General features: G+C 42.2%; 1 protein-coding gene across 1 annotated transcript in view; it reads left to right on the forward strand.

The window, feature by feature from the left end:
* The window catches only part of PRDM15 (PR domain containing 15), a 30,999-nt gene extending 16,756 nt beyond the window's left edge, over nt 1-14,243 (forward strand). Inside the window, exons 11-24 of the mRNA XM_010132226.1 lie at nt 482-569; nt 1,993-2,160; nt 3,439-3,533; nt 4,556-4,687; nt 5,962-6,096; nt 8,048-8,211; nt 8,656-8,735; nt 9,325-9,444; nt 10,138-10,269; nt 10,772-10,855; nt 11,052-11,227; nt 12,392-12,472; nt 12,853-13,065; nt 13,563-14,243. Coding sequence (XP_010130528.1) covers nt 482-569; nt 1,993-2,160; nt 3,439-3,533; nt 4,556-4,687; nt 5,962-6,096; nt 8,048-8,211; nt 8,656-8,735; nt 9,325-9,444; nt 10,138-10,269; nt 10,772-10,855; nt 11,052-11,227; nt 12,392-12,472; nt 12,853-13,065; nt 13,563-14,039 — 2,145 coding nt within the window. The 3' untranslated portion in view covers nt 14,040-14,243. The remainder of the gene's footprint in view (nt 1-481; nt 570-1,992; nt 2,161-3,438; nt 3,534-4,555; nt 4,688-5,961; nt 6,097-8,047; nt 8,212-8,655; nt 8,736-9,324; nt 9,445-10,137; nt 10,270-10,771; nt 10,856-11,051; nt 11,228-12,391; nt 12,473-12,852; nt 13,066-13,562) is intronic.
* The last annotated feature ends 214 nt before the right edge of the window (nt 14,244-14,457 follow it).

Consider the following 14,457-nt stretch of genomic DNA (forward strand, 5'->3'; position numbering starts at 1 on the left):
TGTGTAAATGTACAGTGTTTACAGTAGCAGCACCGTGATGGTAGGTGAGGGCCTTTCGGTGCTGCTGCCATATAAATATCAAACGTTCCTGTAGTGGGGCCTTATCAGTGAATATTTCTATCGCTGCTTGGCATCAGGGTACCAAACTTTCAGACTGCTGACATCTGTCCTGGAGCTGGAGGCTAAGTCAGATTGCATCTTGATTCTCAAAATTTCTGACTCTGTGTTGGACCGGGGGTTATCAGGAGGACTGTTCCATGCACACAGGTGCGTGGTCTGCTTGGTGGTGTTAGTATAGAGCTCAGGTGTAGGAACAGGGCAGTACGGCACCAGAGTTTTGCATCAAAGGTATTTAAATGTCCTGTTGAGGGAAGAAAAATTGTGAAAGACAGAAACAAAAAAAGCAGTTGAGACTTAGGATTTCTCTGTCAGCAAACCTGGCTTTTTTCTCTCTGAAACACTCGCTCTTTGCAATCCTCAGGTTGACAGCGAGTACAGATACAAGTGCACCACATGTGAAAAGGCCTTTCGGATAGAGAGTGCATTGGAATTCCATAACTGCAGGACAGGTGAGGATGACTAACCATTCTGCTTCCTGTCATCATTACTCTGTTTTGTGGGGATGTCTGCAAATCCATCTCTGCACGGTAGCTACAAAGGGGGAGTAAGCATTTAGATTTTGTTTTTTCATCATCACAGCAAGCAACCTGCCCGTCTCCTTCTCCCCTTCCCTCACTGCTGTGGGAAGAAAAGCATAGCCAGTAAACTGCAGAGCAACACATCCACGCGTGTGTGGCTGTTCTGAGTATCTCCTGCTCGCCTGTCTAATATCCCCGCTGTTATTCCATCCGTTAGGTTCACAGATAACCCTGTGACCATCTCTCTTCAACTTTCTTTCCTGAAACTCTAAGTTTCACCTCATTTCTCTGAAACAGAGGAACTGAAAAGGGGCAGTTGTCTGGGACTGTGGCTTTCTTCTGCTTTCTCCTGCTTTCTCATGCTTTAGGCTTGCAGTAGTTTCTCTAGGTATCACCGGAACCTGTCCTTTACTCTCGCAGCCATCCCGTGTGGTCACTCACATTATTTATACTTAGAAAATGATGTCATCACTACTTTTACAAACCTGTGATAATCTGATGTTAGACCAGAATCAGCTGGGCAACTGCCCCTTACTGCACCGTTCAAAGTGGGAGTTCTCTTTTCCTTTCAGAGGGTTGTACCCTCAGCCTTAGAAAGAATGGAAAGTAATGCCAAGTGAGCTCAGTATTCTGTTTATTCAAAGATGGCAACGCATTTTTCGTCTGAGCTGCCCATTACCAAAATGAGCAGTAGTTTTTGCTCTGCTCTTCAGTACGTCAAACTGTTACTCCTTTGATAATAGCTGTAGTGTTGGCAGATTCCATCTACAGAGCTGTGCTTTCATGCCTCAACAAAAGCCTCAACTACTGAATACAAAACAAATTCCCCACAGGCCCTTTTTTCTGGAGTATTGAGTGTTGCCTGGTATTGGGAACCGTTACTGGCAGAAGTTCTGGCGCTTAGAGACAGCTGTTGGCGTGATGCTGTGTTGCTGTATGTGCAGTGAATTTAGCAACGTTAAAAACTTGAATCAGCTGTATCCAAACATAATTATAACGTATGCTAGAGCACAATGAAAATAGCCCACGTGAGGAAGTTGCAGTGCAAGAGTCAGTGCTCAAGTTAGCATCATACTTGGTATCTATTTATTGCCTTTAAAGAAATGTCCTGCAGTGCATTCCGGTGATATTTAAACTCATAGGTAGCAAAAATAAACTCAGTAGGTTGTTTGATGTTTGTTATTTTTTTAATGGGAAAACAGATTTTAAATTAAAAGAAAAATACACGCTTTTGCATTTTCCTCCTCTGTCCGTGATTGTTAAAACTCAGTTCTAACAGAAGAACTACCTATCTCACAAACAGACAAAACATGTTTTCAGCTGTGAAGAGCTGCACGGTTTCTCTTGCTTACAGATGACAAGACATTCCAGTGTGAGATGTGTTTCAGATTCTTTTCTACAAACAGTAATCTTTCAAAACACAAGAAAAAGCATGGGGATAAGAAGTTTGCCTGTGAAATCTGCAATAAGATGTTCTACCGGAAGGATGTCATGCTAGACCATCAGAGGCGACACTTGGAAGGTAGGTATACTGCAGCTCAACCTAATTCTTACATGGCACTGGAGGAGGGAAGGTTAAGGAAATGATTGCACGTTAGATTTGTCTGGGTGGTAGTGGTCTATTTTTTTTTTTACCTGTCAGTTTACTGATCTGGAGTAGCAGGTTTCAGCCAAATGTGACACTTATTAAGAATAGTAGTAATGGACCCTGGAGGGGACTTGTCTAATTCTATGAAAAACTTTCTAGGACATGCACCTACCTTTTTTTTTTTCCAGCCTGTGTAGTTGGATACAGTGCTACTGGAACGTTGCTTGGCTTCCTGTGCAATAGCTGCATATTAGAATATGCTATTAGAATAGCTGATTTTAATTATATCCTTTTCTTTATTTGAATTCTACTCTTTCTAAAAAAAGTGTGGTAATGAGAGTTTAAAGGCAGTGAAGTAACTTGCAATGTGCAGCTGGAAGTCATTACTGTGTATATAATATAAATGAAATGCTGCGTGGTGTTATCTTTCAAAGCCTTGATAATAATATGAAAATAAGATTATAAGAGTTTAGTGTTCAAAATCTCAAACATCTAAGGATGTACTCAAAGACTCTGGGAACAACTTGGGTGATGGTAGATTTCCAAAATATGTTTTAAAATGCCTCTAATAATACAAAAGATAAACCAAAGGTGATTTTAAACAAGCAGCCGGATTGTGTAATTTGGTGCTTTGGGCGTAGCAGACTGTCAGTGGCTGCTCTTGTGATTCCCACCTTGGTGTGGTGAAGTAGAGGACGGCTTGAGGACAAGAGTTGGAATGGCAGTGGCAAGGTGTCTCGTGTCTAGCTGCCACAGAAGAGCAGCATCTCTTCCCTCCAGAAAGCAGCAGAGAACGAGTTCCGAGATCCTCGCTGATCGTTAAAGATGATGCTGGATGGTTTGCCTCCCGCCTTAGAGAGGGCGAGAGGGAGTTCCTAGGCCAGGTATCTGATTGAAGTGCCAGCGCCTGTTTCCAGCTGTTGACAATAAATGTCAGACACTTGACAGTTGAGGTAGTAACCAATAACCCATAATGCATCACTTTGGCAGACTGCTTTTAGATTCTATTCTATAAATCTCTTAGATTTTATATTAAAGACACCGTTTTAATGTAGAAATTATACTTTTGCTAGCGATTAAACTCTGCGTTGAGGCTTTTCCCAGTGTTTAGCTCTTCTTTACAGTACTCACCTGAAAGGGCATGCAGATTGAGTGGAAAACCACGGTTTATTTTTTTTGTTTTGTTTTTTTGATGGGGGCTGTTCTCTTAAGGGGTGAGGCGTGTGAAAAGAGAAGACTTTGAACACAGCACAGAAAACATGGTTCGCTACAAGAAGGAGCCGTCGGGATGCCCCGTGTGTGGAAAGGTAGGCGTCTTTGCCAGTGCGTGCCACGTGAAGCTCTGCCTCGCAGCTCCAGGGGTACTCCAACCCAGCACCTCCAAACAAGCTCCCCGCCGTGTGTTAGAGCACAACGGCAGCCTACCTGAATAGGCACACAGCCTGCCAAAAGGTTGAGGTTTGAGACTGGCACTCCGAGGTACGCGCCAAGTCAGATTACTTTGCAGCTTGGACGGGCATGACTTGCTCATTACCAGCAAGCCCTGTCACTCAGCCAAGACGTTGCTCTTTGAACTGACTTAGCTCCGTTATCTATCCAAGCCCACTGTAGCCGTGGATGGTGGGAGCTGTTAGGGGAAGGATGAGAACAAAACTGGAGTTCAGACTAGACTTTTTTTTCAGGACATATAGCACAATGTAGATTGTGACATGGCCACTGAGTCTGTCAGTGAAATCTCGTGGCTCCTGTTTTTCTGCTGGAATGGAGATAGCTGGAGTTGGCTGTGCATTGGGAGGAATTTTCTGTTGGAAATCAAATTGGATTCATGGTGTAGACATGACACCGTTGCATTTGTGTGTTTAAAGCTTGTGATCTGAAGTTGCTGTTATCCTAAGTACAAAGACTGTAGGCTTAACTAGTGATTTTATACATGTTTAATGAGTCATGGTGCAAGAGGTGCTCAACCAACCTTTAAGTTGGTGTGTAGACCTTCATTTTTGATGCTTTGGGTGTGTTACATACCAGTGAAGGTAGATTTTGTGGTTGTGTCTTTTTATAGATAGGTGAGATGTTCATGATTCAAAAGGCTTTAAATATTTCTAAATCTAACCTCTGTAATTCTACTGCAGCTTTTTTGGAAGTCCACCTCTGGATGGCCAATTTCAGTCAGTTCCTTGGAACTGTACGCCTGTATTTTGCCGTGCCAGCAGTTTCTGCGGTAGCCTGCTGGCTAGATAACAGGAGCTCCTACATGTTTCTGAGTAAAACAGGACGGTAAATATGTTCTGTGCTATCCATTGGATAACTTGCCTTTCTTCTTTTCTTTTAGGTATTTTCGTGTAGGAGCAATATGAACAAACACCTTTTAACACACGGAGACAAGAAATACACTTGCGAAATCTGTGGACGTAAATTTTTCAGGGTCGATGTGTTGCGAGATCATATTCATGTCCATTTTAAGGTATTAATAACCTGTTACAAAGCCATGCTACTTCGCAGACACATAAACGTGTCAATAAATATATCGAGACTGCTAAGGCCAATGTATTTTAGGTATTTTCATGTAGGAGCAATATGAACAAACACCTTTTAACACACGGAGACAAGAAATACACTTGCGAAATCTGTGGACGTAAATTTTTCAGGGTCGATGTGTTGCGAGATCATATTCATGTCCATTTTAAGGTATTAATAACCTGTTACAAAGCCATGCTACTTCGCAGACACATAAACGTGTCAATAAATATATCGAGACTGCTAAGGCCAATGTATTTTAGGTATTTTCATGTAGGAGCAATATGAACAAACACCTTTTAACACACGGAGACAAGAAATACACTTCCAAAAAAGTTCGTATTGGCAGCACAGCAGTGGCTGCGCACCCTGTGCGGTGATGTTTCTCCAGCAGCCTAGCCTGAGGGGTGCTCTGATTTACCCATAGCTCTGTTTCTGCACCTGGGTTGCTGCGGAGAGTACGGGCTGTGGTATTTGAAGTTATTTCAGCCACCACTGCAGAACGCTGTTCTGAACACTGCGGAAGAACTACCTCTGTGACCTTGGGTGAATCACAGAGCTGTTCTGTTTAAAGCAGGGAGAATAACTCAAACTCAGCAGGAGGGCTGACAGACAGACGTACTGATGCTGTTGCAGGTTGGTTGGGCTGAGGGGTTGCTGCCATCTCCTCTATCTGTGGTAAAAAGACAGAGAACTAATTTTTCCTCTGTTTTCCATGCCAGTGATTGCGATTTTCTTGTGTATGACAACTTAACTGGCCGTGTGTTGAGCTCCTTACCTGGTTTGATCGCAATGTTCCAAGTCACAAAAACCCCCCTGTTATCAGTGCTTGATCAGGCCCAGGTTATTTTGACGTAACTAGGTTAACACTGAATTGTAAGAAATTGAATTGAGGGGGAACTGTATCACTCCGTGGTGCTCATAAAGGTGCTTTTATGCATGTAACACTGTACCAGTTGAGTCTCTGTTTACATTAAAGTTCCTTTTATACACAAAAATTGGGTATTATATGTTTGGATAAACAGTTGTTCCTTGTTTAGACATGGACAAAAGAACTTTGTTTACCTGAACCGAATGAAGCGGGAGGATATTTTGAGCAAATAATGTCACAGCAGTCGTTAACACGAGGCAGTCTGCGTGGCAGCAAAAGCTGATTGGGCTTGACCTTTTGAAATGGAAGTTTAACGTATTGAACAGAATATTCTTTCCCACCCTACACAGGACATAGCACTGATGGATGATCACCAGAGAGAAGAGTTCATTGGAAAAATTGGAATCTCCTCAGAGGAGAATGATGACAACTCTGATGAAAGTGCAGACTCTGAGCCGCACAAGTATAGCTGCAAAAGGTGCCAGGTAGCTTTAAATTAACTTGTTTTGAGATGGGGGGAGGGCTTGATGTCTATCAATCAGTCAGAATTCTAATTAAGAGTTAGGGTTCACAAAGAGAAGGCCAGTCCATGGGTCTGCTCTTTTCTGCAGCACTTGTTACCTCTAATCTATGAAGCGATGCTATTCCTTAAGACTTTAGGTGGTGTTCTACGAGGTGAATGCTGAACACTTTAAAAGGTAGGTACATATCCGTATGCTTACCTGTGTGCAAGAAAGCAAGCAAGCAAAACCAGAGGGAGAAACACTAAAGGAACGTTGAAATCTTACGCTACCTTTTAATTATGTGCAAATTAAAATTCTTGTAGCATTTTTGAATGATAGTCATCAAATTGATCAATTTTGCTGAGATCGGATGGTCCTCCTGTGGATATCCGGTTTGGAGGACTAAGACTGCTGCTTACGTTCAGGAGGACTGCTGGTTCTTGGCCTGCTCTCGTACTAGCAGAATGGCATTCGAAGCCCTGCTGGAACATACTTGACTCTGTTGTCAGCTGAGAGGAAGACTGGAAACCTCTTACTGCATGGCTTTTGCTGATTTGTGAAGAAGTAACAGAGAAGAATGGTGTCTTTAAGGCCTGTCTGGATTCTGTGCCTTTACTGTGTGAACGCGCTGTGCTGGGGCAGGTGGAATGCAAAACTAGTCAGTGAAAACTGGCCCAGCTGACAGAGGGACAGGAGAATTTTGGTAGTCAGGCTGCTGACTTGGCCCCTGGAAATCAGAGCTTAGTTCACATACGACCCTTAGCGTGGTGAAAGTGTCATCATTTTAAAGGTTGTCATCATTTTAAAGGCATGGAGATGATAATGCTTCAGTTTTCCATTATTATCTGCAAACTGGTTTTAAGTGCAAACTGGTTTTAAGTGCAAACTGATTTTAAGCTTATGTCAGTAAACATAAGACGATGTATCACAGCAGTTAATCGTGTGTTTGCTTTCAGTGCGGTAATTTTTACACCTGACACTTAATGGGTACGTAAATTAGATAACAAGATGCTACCAAATGAGGACAATTGCGCCATTCCAATTATAAAGCTCTTTTTGGAAGCTGGGGTTTTCGGTGCTTTTGCCGGTGTTTCTGAAGTAAACTGTAAGGCAACAGCTGTGGAAAGTGAGCATTACCTGTGTTGAGATGGGAAAGCTCTTTTTGGATGAAAATATTTGTTTGTGCGTTCCAAAGGGAGAACAACATATGAGTGGGTCTTCGTGAAATATCTTTTCTGAGCTCTTAAGAATCTTTGTGTTTTTTTCTCATCCCAGAGTACGCCTTCACCCAGCTGTGCAGTGCTATGAGAAATACCCTGACTAGCTCCGAAACTGGAGCAAAAGGTCATGTCATCATGGCCCTTTGCCCTGACGTGCTGCATATCTGCGTAGGCAGGATCACTTAGCCCAGGGAGCTAAGGAGTGAAGTACCTGAGTATCGTACCTGTAGCGCTTCCAAGAGCTGAGCTAGAACCGCTGCTCTGCAATGCCTAGAAATACCAGCTCTGGTGGAGCTAATGCCAAAGCTTACTATGCAGAGTAGACCTCACTCTGCCCCTAAAGCCCAAAAGACGTTTTGTCCACCTGTGGTGTCCTTGCTTTGACAGCTAGTGGAGGTTAGACGTGGCTCTCTTCAAGGCTGTTCCTCAGTCCACAGATAACTGGAGGTCCTCTTCTTGAGCAGCGCTAAGAAGCAGAGATACCATCTCAAGCTAGTTTTCCAAATGAGTTAACTCCCGTCCTGTAGCAATGTGCTTGTAATGGCTAAAGAGATTCGGGCCTAAACCCAACTCTCACGGATTTTTCATCTAGTGATACACAGGGTATTTATATCTACTAGCTCTGACTCTGGATCCTGGTAGTGTGTTGTTAGATTCTCGCTGTTCCTGAGGACTTTATTCCCCCTTTCATTCACTATTGGTTCTTTCCACAGCTGACTTTTGGCAGAGGGAAGGAGTACCTGAAACACATAATGGATGTTCACAAGGAGAAGGGCTATGGCTGTAGCATCTGTAACCGACGTTTTGCCTTGAAGGCAACTTACCATGCGCACATGGTCATTCATCGAGAGAACCTGCCTGATCCTAATGTGCAGAAGTAAGATGACATGTCAGCCTGATCAGAGGAGCTATTTATTTTTTAAGTTACAGTGACACTTTTAGAGAGTTGGGCTGTACTAAAATATCTGAAACTGTACAGCGAGTCTGAGAATGTTTATTGAAAGCTTGAAATACATAAATCACTAGTGATTCACTTCACACAGATGGTTAGTCAACAGCTTTCCAATTTGGGCTTTGTAAAGTATCAATCTATGATTTTGGTAAGTATTTTCTAGAAACTGTGATTTGAGCTATGCCAGACTCTTCCAAGCTTGCAGCAAGCTTAGGGGGTTTTGAGGATCGTTTTCAAAATGCATTTATGTGTCAAGGAGCTTTCTGTAGTAATTAGTATTACCCAATGAAATCCAGTTACTGACAGAGATGCCTGAAAACCACCCCTGTCTCAAGAAAACGGTGCCAGTTTTGGTCTCTTTGGTTTCAGATACATCCATCCGTGTGAAATCTGTGGAAGGATTTTTAACAGTATAGGAAATCTGGAAAGACATAAGCTTATACATACAGGTAAAAATGTTGTGTTTCTTTTCTGTTACCAGTATTAAACAGACAGTTCTGTTGCAGTGGCTGCCTTGTGTTTTTTCAGGAGGAAATAAGTTATGGGTTCTTACTGTAAGTTACAATAAGATAAACGTCATATTTACGCTGTTAGGGTAGACCAGTTTTCTAAAGCAGATAGTATTAATGAAGATATTTAGTCTGGGCACAAAATAAGATGCAGGATTTGCCTGCTAAAAATTGTAATTCTGTATTGTGTTCTTCCCCAAATTCTTATCCATGCCACCTTCTCACCATTACACAGGCTGAAAACTGCTATTGCAAAATCATTTTTAACAGCTCATTATTATTTCATGCTATTCAGTGTTTTCCTGCCTCAGGCTTTATCTTCTTTCTTTCGTCACACAAAAAGGCAGCTTTTTTCTCTCTCCAGAGTTTTCTAGTTTAGTTTGGGCCACAATATGCATGAAAGATGTGGTTGACAACCCAGGTGGACTGTTGCCCTCTGATTCACCAGTTTAGTCAGTTTTTGGGAGATGCACATTTTTCATTAACATTTTTTTTTTTCTTTATGTTGTCTTTTAAATTTATTTTTAAGGTGTAAAAAGTCATGCTTGTGAGCAATGTGGCAAATCATTTGCTAGAAAAGACATGTTAAAAGAACATATGCGAGTCCATGATAATATCCGAGAATACTTGTGTGCAGAATGTGGCAAAGGTATGTCTAATGCCTTGTTTTCCATTAATTGTGATATTCGATAGCAGGTGAATATCTGAATTAAAACTACTTCCCTTCTTAGAATATCGGGAGGGTCCTCAGAGTGCTGTAAGTCCTGTGTTTTTGAGAGTCAGAAGCTGGTTTAGTCAGGGACCTTTATGGATACGTAACTACCCCTAATTTTACTCAATCTAGTTTCATGGCCTCTAAGACAAAACTGATTTTAATAAAATCTGGTTTTGTCAGGTTGAGGAGCGCTTGCCTGACCGAATTCCAATATATTTGCAACACGAAGGTGAATACAAGCTAATTTTTTTAATTCCAGGTTGTTTTCAGGCATAAGAAATAGAGTAACGTCTCTCTCTAAGAGCCTTAAGAGTCAAAGTTGCTTTGACTTTTTGAGTTGTTTGTGTTATAACTGGAACAAATCCGAACTGGTATTTTAGTGGAAGGCAGTACTTGCCCCTGCTGTTTTGTTTCTTCCTCAGTGGTTACTGAGCTTTAATTTCCACAGCTTTTACCTGGAATTAAAGTAATAGTGATAATGTGCACTGCTACTGAAACAATTCAAAACATGCGATTGTGGACATGGAGCAGGTACAATCTTGGAGCTCTTGGCTAACGTCGTCATGAGTTCTTCTCTGAAGGTAGGAGCGATGGACTAACAGTCACGCTGTGCTTTCTGTCTCGCAGGAATGAAGACAAAACATGCACTTCGTCACCACATGAAACTTCACAAAGGAATTAAAGAATATGAATGCAAGGAATGTCACCGGAAATTTGCACAGAAGGTCAACATGCTGAAGCACTACAAAAGGCACACGGGTGAGGTCTCTAAAGATGCACAAAAATTGCCCTGAATCGGTTGAATGCTTCCTGAGAGAACTTGTTACCTAGAACAGTCAGAGATTATGAGGAATGCTAATTTAAAAATATTCGTGTCCTGCTTTTTGAAAAATGAGACTTGCTCCTTTCATCAGCCAAGGCCCCCGTTACGCAGTTGAGATACCTAGTTTGGTTGGTTTCATGTTTGCTTTTTTAAGAGAGGTGGGTTTGGTCTAGGGTAGTTCTAAAGTGTTGGTTGTTTAAAGTTAGTCTTCAGGTTTTCATTTCCCAAATAAAAATTTTACCTCCCACGTCAGTTCCTCTTGGATTCATTTTCTGCCAGATACAGCAGCATGGGGCTAGTGAAGCTGGCCTGCTTCTACTTGTCTGGCTGTGATATTTTTTTTTAATTATTATTTTTTTGTCAGTAATATGAGGCTCAGAACTGTCTCAGATACTTTAGACTGTTTTGACTCTGATGCTAAATGTGCTTTTCATGCAGGAATCAAAGATTTCATGTGTGAGCTGTGTGGCAAGACGTTTAGTGAGAGAAATACGATGGAGACTCACAAGTTGATTCATACAGGTAAATCCTCTAAAAAACAGTATCCAAAGACAACAGCTTAACTCTGTTCCTAGGCTTGCCGTACGCTTGCCAATCTTGGAACTAGTTTTACACATCGAGTTCCAACATGAAATTGTTCCTCTTGTTGAAATGCTGGCAGTGCAATACTCATCTTTGGGGGCTGTCGCTAATAGCGTTTCCTTCCGTCTGCCACCAGTAGGAAAACAGTGGACGTGTTCAGTGTGTGATAAGAAGTATGTCACTGATTACATGCTGCAGAAGCACATCCAGCTCACGCACGATAAGGTGGAAGCCCAGAGCTGTCAGCTGTGTGGAACAAAGGTTTCTACCAGAGCATCTATGAGTCGACATATGAGGCGTAAACATCCAGAGGTGAGTTTTGGCAGGTAGATTGTGGGGCGATTTGGTTACTTTGTTTTGCGTTTTTTTTTTTATTAAGAAAGTATATGGCTTTAAGTGACTTGAATGAAATTAGGAGGTTTTGTTCTCTTTTCTGATCATTTGGGGCCTCTTTTAGCTGGTGTCAGTTAGGCACTTAGCTGAATCAGCCCTTTCATTAAGTTATATTTCAGTAGTAAACGTGTCTGATTCTTGTCCCTAAAAGTGAAGTTCTTCTGATTATTTTGAATTCCTTTTCTTTTTCTGCCTCAGCTTAAATGTATGTTTTTTCATGTTTTGTCTTCACCCGTTAGGGAGTATAATTGATTCTTTCCCCCCATTGTGTTCTCTGTATTCAGAAGTGATCTGAAAGAAGCGCTGAATAGAGTGGTGGTGGTAGCATTTACTGATGATACAAAATTATTCTTAATATTGAAGGTGAATGCTGACTGCAGAGTATCTGGATTAGAGGGGTGTTTTTTCTGACTCCAGTGGAGCTTTTTCTGTGTTGCAGATTTCTGAATAGCTATTGTGTTTCTCCTCAGCATTTCTTGTTTAGGTCGACTAAGGCCTGTCCATTCTGTTTGAGGCTTTTTCTTTTTTACTACCAATTTATCATTCGTACTGCTTTGCCTTGAACTGTCCCTATTTTTTATCATCATGACGGGGAAGGAAATCAACAGGAAGATTTGTTTGTTGATTTTTTGGATTAAAAACGCAGCTATGTATCTGCAATCCAGAGGGCACTCTGTCTCTGTTCTTTGATAAACTGAGATGTATAGATTTAGCTGAAAGTAATGGAGTAGGACGCAGTTGTAGGACACAGGTTTATCAATAGAAATGCTAAAATAATTTTTTTCCAAATGCATTGTTTGTTTTCAATAGAATTCATCACTTCCAAGTGGGTTGTGTTCTGTCTAAATACAAAAATAAACATACTTTTCTATTATCGTCTTTAATCTCTGCTGGTTTTTAACAAGAAAAGATGATATTCCTTAAGGTCGTTTTTTAAAAGCTGTGGTTAAATCCCTTTTATTAAATGATAGGTGTAAAATGTTAGGGTCGTGCTTTGTGACAGGATTGATGGGGGCAATGCGGTGTTGGTTGACTGTGGTATGCACTGCTGCCGTTCACTGGCTGATAACTCTTTGTTCACAGATTATTTCAGTCAGGATTGATGATTTAGAACAGCTACCAGAGACGACTACCATTGATGCCTCCTCGATTGGGATTGTTCAGGTAAATCTGCCACTGCAGAGTTCTGGTGGCAGCTAGGTTCTAGGCCTGCTGGAGGGTGAGGTGAGGACATCACTGTTTTGGTACATATCAGAGCTGGGCGTAGGCTGGTGGCCGAGGAGTGTGCTTTTTTAGAGAGTCAGTCCCAGCTTAACGTGCGTAAGCAGACGCAAGCTGTTGATCTGTGTCGTTACATTAACATGTGTGCTGATGAAACAGAGGTAGTTACAGGGCGAGATCTTGTTCCCTGAAATTAGGTTTTTGCTTAAGTTTGTTTCTTCGCTTGAGAACCGACAGTAAACCAACTTCAGGTGATTGTCTCTTACTTGGAACTTCACTAAGCAAAATGACTTGATATTTTGGTTGGAAATGTGTTGCTCCAGCCGGAATTAGCCTTGGAACAGGGAGAATTATCAGAAGGGAAACGGCATATGAAAGCTCTCAAACGTGGCCAGAAACGAAAACAGAAGTCAGGCGAGGAGGAGGAAGCTCATGTGCCAGAGGACTCTGCCTTCAGCGAATACACGGAGAAGGAAGGTGAATTCACAGGCAGTGTTGGAGATGAGACTAATTCAGCTGTACAGAGCATCCAGCAGGTGAGCTTCAGTAGCAGGGTGATGGGTAGCAGACATTCTTAGAGGGATAACAATTCTTTTTTCCTAAGAGCAGAGAGAAAAGAATGATGGGGTCGTTTAGGGCTAATTTGATAAACTGTAGTAACACAAAGATGAATAGAGACTTTAAAAAACCAAGGAGCTGGACCAGTAAGCTTCTCGTGTTCCTTTTCCTTCGGAGTTAGCATCTCCTCATTTGCCAAGTACCACTAACGGCCTGTAGCTGTGACTGAAAACATGTCAGTTACTTCAGCTGCTTGTTCTGAATGCTGTGTGTGCCCCCTGTCCCATTACCTTCTCATTCCTGTAAGTGGAAGTTGTTCTGTTCCAAGCTTCCTGTGTTCCCCTCGGCATGTGTTCTCTTGCTGGCAGTAGCAACGTGTGAGTCCCTGAGCAAGCTGGTGATCTTTCTTGATGCTGGGTATTTGATAGTCAGCTGGAAGACAAAAGGTTGAGGTTACCTTTCTGTTTCTCCTCAGGTGGTGGTGACCCTTGGTGACCCAAATGTCACAGCCCCTTCCAGTTCTGTCGGACTGACAAATATCACTGTTACCCCCATTACGACGGCAGCTGGAACCCAATTCACAAACCTCCAGCCAGTGGCTGTGGGCCATCTGACTGCACCTGAACGCCAGTTACAGCTGGACAACTCAATTCTCACCGTGACGTTTGACACCGTCAGTGGTTCTGCCATGCTGCACAACCGCCAAAATGACATTCAGATCCAGCCGCAGCCAGAGGCAGCCAACCCTCAGTCTGTGGCCCATTTTATAAACCTGACCACCTTGGTGAACTCCATTGCTCCTCTAGGGAACCAGATAACGGAACAGCAGCCTCTGACGTGGAGGCCGGTACCTCAAACTGATGTCTTGCAGCCCCCAGCACAGACAACACAACAGCAGTCAGGACAGCAACAGGTTCAAACAGAGCAGCAACAGCAGATGTATAGCTACTAATTTATACTTTTCAAAGTTTTGAAATGGACAGTACTTAGAGTCAAAAACACACAGACGTTTGGAAAATTTCTGATAGGATTGTTTGCTGGATACCAAACAAAGATGGGAAAATGTTTATACGAAGAAATGTAGGCTAAAATTGGCATAGCACCCTGCAACACCCTAATCCTGAGATTCTCGCGCTGTCTCTAGACCTTGCACTGTCTTAAAAAAAAAAAGAAATAGGAAAAGAATCTCACCATAAATTTAGCACCCCATTGCACCGTGTATTTCCTGCAGCAAGACTGAGATTTGATAGGAGCGTCATAATGCATCCTAACCAAAGCAGGGAAGTCCTAAATATTACAGCACTGGTGACTACAAAACCCTTTCGGCCGTACTGTGTCACTCCTTTCCCGCCTGGAAATTACATACGAAG

The sequence above is a fragment of the Buceros rhinoceros genome, unplaced genomic scaffold (genome assembly GCF_000710305.1).
Source record: "Buceros rhinoceros silvestris isolate BGI_N320 unplaced genomic scaffold, ASM71030v1 scaffold37752, whole genome shotgun sequence".
Lineage (NCBI taxonomy): Eukaryota > Metazoa > Chordata > Aves > Bucerotiformes > Bucerotidae > Buceros > Buceros rhinoceros.